Source organism: Cyclospora cayetanensis, unplaced genomic scaffold (genome assembly GCF_002999335.1).
Source record: "Cyclospora cayetanensis isolate NF1_C8 unplaced genomic scaffold, CcayRef3 CcayRef3_contig_15, whole genome shotgun sequence".
Classification (NCBI taxonomy): Eukaryota; Apicomplexa; class Conoidasida; order Eucoccidiorida; family Eimeriidae; genus Cyclospora; species Cyclospora cayetanensis.
In genome coordinates, this window is record NW_020312092.1 from 197,759 (window position 1) to 207,144 (window position 9,386).

The following is a 9,386-nucleotide window of genomic DNA, read 5'->3' on the forward strand; positions in this document are numbered from 1 at the left end:
ATAAACAAACCGCCATAGTACAAGCCGGGAGGCCACGCTCTTGATTTTCCTCAGCGCCGCACCTTTCCCTGCTACACGCGTGCCGACGTCGAGTGGAGTGGAATGAACGCAATGTCGCACAGACTCATTGCCCATCTTCAACAGCTTCCTCCGCGAACACATAGTCTGCAGGAAGCAGTCCTTTATTCCGGGAAGCGGCGACCATGTAGCAGATCTTTTGCTGAGCGTTGGGCACGTCCAGTTCAATCTGCATGCACCAGCAGCAGTGCAGCAACATCCGGGATATTCCAATACACCAGTGTCTGCTCACACTCGCTATTTCTACGAAGCAACGCGCAATTCAGTGCCCTCGATACAAGCAGCCAAATTCGGCACACAGCACGTAGAACGTACATCCGGAAGCAAGTCTCGAATCTGCGCCAAACCTTGAATAATACACTCCTGGTCGAGTTCTCCTAGAGCCTGCAACTGCTCGAGAAGTCCTACAACCGCCTGCGCCGCTTGCTCGGGGTCCTTGGACCGCTCCATTGAAAAGATGTAGGCCTTACGCACCACTTCAGAATCCTGCAGTGCCAGAAAAAGACGTGCGATCACACATACAGCCCAGAACTCGTATACACAAGACCCTCCAGAAAAAAACTATGGGGTGGCTCCATGGCCCTGCACGATACAGGGGAAAAAACAGCGTTGCCCTGCCAACAAAGCGCCACGTCATTTCTACAGTTTCAGAGTCAAAAGCTCCCTAAACCTCACTTGGTCAGGCGCCAGGTTCATGTCGATAATGGTCTTGGCCGCCTCAGCCGCATCAAGTGTATCAAGGTACTTGCGGATACACGCCTTGAGTTCATGCTTAAAAATGCGAGCTTCACGCATCGTTGGGTCCGTTCCTGTCCAGATCTGCACTTGCATTCACAGCAGCCGCGTGCAACTTTTTATCGCACTGCACTGCGCAACTGAGCCAAACTCACTTTTCCAGACGGAACGTCAAAATATGTACTTTCCGTAAAGAAGTGCAATCAAAGCTAGCTGACTGCCTTTGCGCCTACTTGCAAACATGAGCGTCATAAAAAAGCAATATGCCTACGCGCGCGGAACGCGGATCCCCTAATTTGTTCCGTGGATGCCAGAGCCCACAGTGATTTTATGTACATATATTTACTTATATATAGAACCGCCTTCCTGTACCTTTCTGAAACGTTCGCTGGCTGCCTTCCCTGGCTGTTCGCAAAGCCACTTCTGCGCCTTCTTGAGGACTTGCATGCCACCTACGCCTCCAAAGTGCAGCCTATACCTATCCCCTAGAAACGCGGGGGGTAAGAGCTCGTCTACCACTGCCCTGGCCTGCAGCCAAAGAGGAAACATGCAAGGGGGACTGAATACATGCCTTCACAGAAGCGCGGCTCAAGGAAAGTCGCCAACAGCAAAGGGCACGCTCATGTGCATGCTCATTGCTGATGGCTCCCGAAATCCCTTGAAGGGCAGCATCCTCGAGAGGGCTCGCAGCACTGAACAACTACTGGCCGTGCTCCCTCTCGTCTGCATGGACGTCTACGCGAGGCAGGCAAATCCCAAGCACGGACTCGCACGGAATGTTCACACTGCACACAAATAGAAGGAATTCCCCTTACAAGGCTCTTTGTTAGGAAATCGTGGGCCTGAGGCACATCCAACGCGAGGTCATCGACTGCCCCAACGAGACGAGAAAATCCAACCTGCAGATCGTCTGGCTTCAGCGTCTTCCCGTACAGACGGTCTAGGATGTTGCTCGCCAGCTCTCTGTCCCTGAATCGCGCCGCAGAGCAACAGGAAGGTGCCACGCCACCACTTTATAGGCAGGGTGTCTACGGCAAGGCAGAGGCAGAAGTCTGGGTGTAGAAGTGGAGGGGCTGCTATCTCTCTCTCTCTCTCTATCCGTGGGTTTACTCGCAGCAGACAGAGAACTGCAAAAAAGGAATTCCTCCAGAAGTGTCAATACACGGCGTCGCACAACTGTGTAACCCTCAGCTGGTGTGCAGCATGCTGAGGGTTACACCTGGAGAGCACGACTCTGTATTTTTTAGACATTCTCCAGGTGCAATTGCCACAGCCCTCCCTCACAGGATGCCCAGCAGTCACTAAGGGAGGAATCTCACCGCTAGCCAAAACTGCTAAGTAAGGCCCCTCAGCACCCTACCTGGGTGCCTTTGAATAAGACGCCACCACGAGCTTCACAACGAATTCGTGCTGGCACAGCGGTTTGTCTTGTGCGTTGAGGAAGAGCTCCGCCTCCTGGACGCCTTCGCTCTCAAAGACATCCTCTAGAAACTCTGCAAGCGCCGCCTTGAACTCTTGCATCCTGCAAAAAGAGAATGACGCGTTGGGTGCCCTTCGGAGCCGCTTCTATCACACCCCATGAGGAACCAACAACGCCAGCAGATTCCAGAAAGTCACGGAGATGCTCGAGCATCAGGGATATGCTTACTGGCGCACGGCTGCCTGCACGACAATGTTGCTCGCAACAACGGCAGGATCCAGTTTTGAGACAAAGGCAGTTGGAAGGCGACTGAGAACATCTGCGCCGATGCAGCTGTCGAGAGAGGCGCACTCGATGAAGGCAAACAGCCGACTGGCCACATCCGGCACGTCCTGCAATCCGCACATCAAAGTAATTGAAGATGAAACTTCGACAAAGATTCCCATTGTACAGGATTTCACGCGCATGCAATACACTATACATGCGAATTGTGATGCTGCACTTTCATAAAACATGGACAGCCCAAGAATTACACACACACACACACACGACGCAATCTGTGCGAGCTTAGCCCCTCTATTATCTGCTGCTGAATATTCCATGAACGGATACGGGTCGAACATATGCCCTTCCAACGGCGTGATCCTGCAATATACATACTGGCTAAAGTAAGAGGGTGGTAGCGGGGGAAGGTGATAAATACATGCCACCAAAAGAGGCGCCACATGCGTTTTTCTGTACGCCTATTGGCCGATACAAATCACAGGGAAGGACTATGAACACGTCATACGGATATGACCACATAATCGTGCCCCCCTAGAACCACCTGCATACAAGTTCGATATCATCTGTGCTTTGTACGAGTTTCTCGAAAGCTCTGCACAGCTGTTGCCTGGTGAGAAGGCCCTTGTCAGCGAGGAGGGCGAACTCAGCGCTCATGCGCCGCTGATCTTCAGTGCTCCGATCTAGAGAGGCGCGGACCGCATACACCACGAATGCGTCATGGTAGCAGCGGCAATCCAGCGCTTGCAGACAGGCGGCGAGGTCTACAGAGTCCGCACACGCGAAGAAAGCTGCAAACAAACGCACAACGCGCTCTCTCCAACGCTCGACAGCAAGCTTCCTAATGGCTGGATGCGAGCATGCAACAAAAAACTCCGGGCAGCCGCATTCATCTGCGTATTAGATACCGCCTTGTGCCGCGAGGATGCCATGCATCACCGTCTCGCCCCATACAGCGGTGCTAATACTGGCGCAAAAAAGGAGGGGCGTGTTTGCGCTTACCCTTGAGCATTTCATCGACGGCAATGCGGAACTCTTCCGCAGTCTTTTCCGGCCGTGCGAGACTTCCAGAAGCCCGTGATACAGAAAAGCAGCTCTGGTTGTTTATGGTTGAACGATAGTCGCAAGCAGCCACTTCTATGACTTGGTAGAAGCAGTTGTCGTCCTGTGCACGACATACGTTACGGGCAAACACGTCGACGTAGCGCAGCAGCAGGAATGATCGACCCTAACTGGCACTTAGAAGCCCCTAAGTTGGCATGTATAACCGCGACGAATACGAGAAAAACAAGCACGCGCATCGAGGTTTAGCTCACTTCTCTCTCGCTGTCATACATGGGATCCTTCGAATCCATGGGCACCGAGTTGCTCTCGAGCTGATCGCGAATCAGGTCGCCCTTACGACTAAGCACCTTGTCTGCCATCTTGAAGACACAGAGGACAGGAGGAGGTTGGCGCTCTCTTGCACTGCTGTTGCCTCTGCTGTTGCTGCCGATATGCCACACGAGGACAGAGCAACACTGGTGAACGGAAGGAAGATCCAAAAGGCGCTGCCAAGAAGAAAGGGGCTGATTACTCTCTGGCCCCTGTGGCACGCCAGCCCTCCGTCTTGGCCTTCCCCTGAACAATGGAGTTGCTACACTGGAGGGGTTCCCTGTCTTTGGTGAACTCCTTGCATGTACCAATCAAGTGCAGGGGAAGCGCAGGGAGAAGCCCCCTCAATTCCCCTTCTCTCCCCTACTTTCGTTTCTTCTCACCGTCTAGCTCTATGCCCAGTTGCTGACTCCCGCTAGAATGCTGCCCTTCCTGTCTTCGAGCTGTTTCTGCTGGTTGCCACGCCGCGCCCGATGGCCCTGCGTGGTACCGCGGTCCTCTCCAGTGTGCAGCGTCACAATTCACCTAAAATTAATGTTACAAAAGTGAAAGGAGGGAGATGGAGCAGCTGGGATATTGGAGTTAAGGAATGTGCAGAGCAATGCCGCCCCGTGGAGAGCCGCGTTAAATAACACACGGATGGAGAGCAAGGTAATCTGCAATGGCCTCCAACAGTGTGGGGTTCGATCCGAAACTTTAAGGCAAACAGGGAACGGCAGATACAAAGCGACATTCACATGCTGGCTGTCACCCCACTTCTCCAAGCCCCAGCCACTCCATGGCTGGCTCAGCGCTTACATTCGCCCCCGCGAGAGTACTTATGAACCCTCCGTTGCAAGCTAAAGTAAAGGCGTAGGGTCAATGCGAACAAACTACCTCTCATCGACTGGGGAAAAGCGAAAATGAAAGTCTACGACAAGCAACAAAGCAGCTACCCACACTACTGACACCAACATTGATGGGCAGTACCCTCCCAGGCGCCACACATTGATGGCAAATCACCAATGCAATAAACAGTGAAAATCATTGAGATGAATGCGCTACATGGAGGGCAGCATGGGATTTGCTCGGGGTTGAACAGGGGATTCCCCAGGTTGGGCACCACTAAGGCGAATCAGAAGGCCTCTGTGGCACCAAGTGGCAACTGTATTGGAAAACATGGATTTCATGGGGCATACCAGTAACAGGAATTGGAAGCGACCATAAAATGGGCTAAGCAATGTTTAGATTCTCACATTCTGGGCTGCCTCGGATACCAGTCTGCACGTGGTTAACCCTTGGCTTGGATGCGTCTACGTTCCCCTGAAGCTTTGGGGGCATGTCTACAACGCTATTCCCACCTATTTACCCCCACTGATGGCCCCTGGCAAGTGCTTTTTGCTGTATTAGTGTCACACCGGCCGCCTTCACCCTGAGCCCCTACGACAGAGCGGTTTTGTGGGTCAGGATCGCTCCACTAACTTTTGTCTACAAAGAAGGGTTGCAAGTGCTGCAAAGTACACCATTAGTGTAGCCGTTGCATGATTAGTAATAAAGTGAACTCTGAATGAGCATCCTTTCTTGACTTGGCGTCTTGATCGCTTGATGTAAGGTATTTTGTGGGCACACTTAGCCCAGACAAGATAGAGACGCAATTAAAAGTATTGTGACCTTCCCTTGGGAACTTCCGCCCTCCCCTACACGCAGCCCTTAGAGCTCGTGACATAATGGGAGACGGACAGCCAGTGTGCACGTAGGTAGCCACAACCTTTAAGTACTCCGGTGCCTTCACAGCTTGTGGCACACAGCAACTAGCGCACACGCACACAACATTGTGTCTGGTTGGATCGAGCAGGTAATTTCTGTAATGAGGTAGATATGACAACAGACAATGCAGTCAGTTCATTCTTCATCCATACTTAATTGAGTTTAACTCGTTTACTAGGTGGCAAAGTACAGTTTATATCGCTGCACCTTTTTCCGCTCATTTCAAACGCACGCCTACAAGTCCCATGCCTGTACGTCGATACCAGCAACAGAAAGGAAGGGATGCCGCCCCGCGGCCTCTCCCCAAGAAGGCAGAAACGCGAAAGCCGTGCAAATGAGGAGAATAAAGCGTCTACCGACCGGTCGAGAGAACCAACACGATAAAGGGTGCGCATACTACTTACCAACGTTCAAGGAATCAAACCAACATGGCCGCGGCACCATGATGGCTTGCTATCCGTGGAGCGCTAAAATTTGTGAGCGCTCTGTAACGAGAAGACAGAAAACAAATGACATAAGCAAACGGAATCATCATTCACACGCCCAGCAGTGGTTTTGCGAGTCGTGAAGCGATCTCTCCATGCAAATGTAGAGAGCGCACGGAGCAGAGTCGATTTCCAAACTCCCAAAGACGCATATGAAAGAATATGCAGAGAGCATACCTGGGTGTGCCTGCACTGGAATTTGAGTTTAGATATCATCTTAGCAATAGTGAACGGCGACTTTTAAAGCAATACCCGCACATGAAAGTAGCTATTTAGGGCGCAACATGACGTCCGGACGGACGATTACCAAGGAACGTGCAGAACCTCGTCCGTGGAATTTATCGTTGTGAGCCAATCATAGCCAGAAATTCGCTCTTAGGCAACAACACCTGGCACTCTCTTTCATCAGTCACTGAGGCTGGTATTTCCTGCCTCAGTTCACTAGGACCCCTTGTCCAGTGTGTCCGTGGCGCTCAGAATTCCCAAATTCAGCACATTTATGATTCCCTATGAATCCTCCGCCTTTACACGAGTCACCTCCCTGCGCGACAAAGTCCGGCAATGTTTACGAGAGCTTTGTAACTGCTTGAAGAAGCTAGTATTGATAGTTCTGTCGCAGCCCCAACTTCTAGAGATATCGATAGAGCGAAAACTGGCTCCTGAATGGATGGCGAAGGGTCACACCCATCTGGCGGCACATTTTTTCGTATGGTCATCTGGTACACTTTGACTAAGCTTCCGGTCTTCCAGGACCGAATCTCCAGGCTCGAAACACATAACCGAACGTCGTCTATCGTAATTCCATGCTTGGCTCTCTTGCGTCTTCTGCATGCATTTGCGTGCAGCAGCCCGCTGGTTTCCTTATCTTTTCGCTGCAAAGATGACTGCTGGCCTCGGATTAGCAAGTTCAGGCTTAAATTGAAGAAGGGCTCCTCACGGTAAACGCGGCATGCGGGAGACCAACACGAAGGCAAGTGTACTCTTATAACAGAAATCTACTCAGCTCAATGAAAACAAGTCATTTAAGCCATTGGGGCCGTGTGAGCCTAGGATCGCAAATACCACAGAGGAGTGTGGTTGGAGCTCCTTGCTGGTCTGTCTGCCGCAGGTTGGTTCGCAGTGGTCATATATTGCCAGCGTGCAAAAGGGCCAAGAAAGCACGGCAGAACTCACTAGCGAACTTTGGATCCCAATTAGCAATGGCACTCCGATGGAATCCGCAAGGCTTCCAGATATGACCTTCAAAACATTGAATGACTTCTGAATCGTTTCGGAGCCACGGCCAAGGACGACATTGGCACATTTGCCAGGTTTGTCGACAGCGACGTAGAGGCTATCCTGGCCCTTGACCTCCGCCAGCTCAACAATAAAGCCAATACTCAGATTTGTGTATATCCTTTCAGGAACCGAGTGGCTTTGTAGAGGTCGAGTCTAGAGAATTCATGTGGCTTCCGCTGCAGACAATCTGGAAACGACAGTGCGTACCCCACTGGCAGGGGACGCATCGCAGGCCACAAAAAAGGCCTGCGGGAGCTTTTCCACGATATTTATAATTCAACCATGGCCCGAACGAACATGATCCTATGCATTGCGCAAAACAGCACTGCGCAGTGAAGTTGTAATTTGCAAGCACAGGAATTATCGCATTGTTTCGAGTTAATGTTAATAATCCACAACACGATAATGTTTCACCCTTCTGCGTATTTTTGAATTTTGAGAATAATAGGCGAGAAACGGGCACTAAAGGAACAAGACTCATGCGTTTCTAGTAAAATTCGTGGATCATCACAAACAAGACGGTAGCACTGCTCAACAGTGAAACACTGAGGCGGGATCATCACAAACAAGACGGTAGCACTGCTCAACAGTGAAACACTGAGGCGTAGCGAGAGAACGTCGGCGACGTGGGTGGAGCCTTCCACATACTTCAGTATCAAGTTCTAGTGCAGGAGGCACTTAAGCAAGCGAATACAGTGCACGATTCTCAAATTCCCGTAAACTTATCGTAAGACTGCACTGAATGTTGAGTGCCGGTCCTAGGAGTCAAATATCGCCCCCCAAAAAAAGTGCCGGCGTTTTTACGGGCCCCACGGCATTGTAATGAGGTCATTCTACATCACCGGATTCCGAGGCTTGTTTGGGTGAATGAATAGGGTTAAGCAACAATATTTTGGTTCTTTAGAGAGCCTGTACTTTGCCGGGATAATGCTCACCGGTAAATCACTAGCATTGGCTGTTTGGAATTATGACACCAAGAGCCGTGCAGCGCAACTACCAGAGGAGTTGTAACGCGGGCCAGAAGCATCCCTGGTGTGGCATCAGTCTCCTGTGTCTGTGCCAAGCATTGTCTTCTTACGCAGATCAGTGACAGGAGCAACGATATAAGAAAATCAGTAGACTTGATTTCAGTAATATGATGCAAGTCCATTGAAATTGACAACGCCGTAGCGAGCACTTAAATGTAATAATCACTGCTTCGTTGCTTCAGCATTTGTAGAGCCTGACTCGTTTCCTGCATTCAACACGCGCAATCTCAGGAACGTAAGTGTCCTTGCGCGCAGCAAACAATTGTGTGACTTTACATTCTGCTACTTGTTTCGCAATAGCTGAAGCATACGTCGTGGGAACTGTAGGTGCTCTTGGAATTCGCTACCAAATTATATTGTGCCATCCATGAAGACCCCCATACATTTTTTCCTTGTAGAATCATATCATTTTCGAATAATTTACCGCTACAGTTCCGCTGGGGCATGAGCAATTATTACAGGCATACAGGTTTACTCGTACATGCGAATGTAGCACCATCTAGTGCTTTCATTTAGGTGATCAAGAATGTGTAAACAGGCGCATGTGAAGTCAAATGTTAAACAGGCTATTGTATGGTACGGTTCCGCAAATTGGATGCCAATATGAGGCATTCAAAGCATTTGCTATGCAGCTTTCTTCGAAGAGGCTTACCAGTCATGCTATGGCCAAATCTCATTCTTTTTCGGCCCACACACTGGGTCGAATATAACGGCACTAGTCGGTTCCTGTACTATGCGTTTTCTCAACGAATCATACGCCCGCTATCCGATCTCATCTTCTTGTCGTGGGAACTCGCGATACCACCGAATATAGCGTAATATCGACCCGGAAAATAGCTCAATGTGGTATGCTGGACGACCAGCAGGCCAGTCTGCGGACAGACTAACACTTAACACATCCGAAGCCTCTCCCTGTTTTTTGACCATTCCTGCTGTAGCGTAGGTAGAGTCTATTGCACT

General features: G+C 50.6%; 1 protein-coding gene across 1 annotated transcript; it reads right to left on the bottom strand.

Annotated features, from left to right (window-relative positions):
- Nucleotides 1–124: 124 nt before the first annotated feature.
- On the bottom strand, nucleotides 125–3,939 carry LOC34617794. The gene is made up of 10 exons (XM_022731150.2): nucleotides 3,832–3,939; nucleotides 3,518–3,680; nucleotides 3,068–3,306; nucleotides 2,462–2,625; nucleotides 2,174–2,335; nucleotides 1,629–1,782; nucleotides 1,186–1,341; nucleotides 754–897; nucleotides 394–564; nucleotides 125–247 (listed from the first exon to the last, which is right to left on the bottom strand). Exons 1-10 carry the CDS (start codon nucleotides 3,937–3,939, stop codon nucleotides 125–127), a joined length of 1,584 nt encoding a protein of 527 aa, XP_022586500.2.
- Between the last annotated feature and the right edge of the window lie 5,447 nt (nucleotides 3,940–9,386).

Coding starts and splice junctions, on each gene's coding strand:
- LOC34617794 (XM_022731150.2), bottom strand. CDS start 3,939: ATGGCAGACAAGGTGCTTAGTCGTAAGGGCGACCTGATTCGCGATCAG. Junction 3,681..3,831: donor TGTATGACAGCGAGAGAGAA/GTGAGCTAAACC, acceptor TGTCGTGCACAG/GACGACAACTGCTTCTACCA. Junction 565..753: donor TGAACCTGGCGCCTGACCAA/GTGAGGTTTAGG, acceptor CTGGCACTGCAG/GATTCTGAAGTGGTGCGTAA.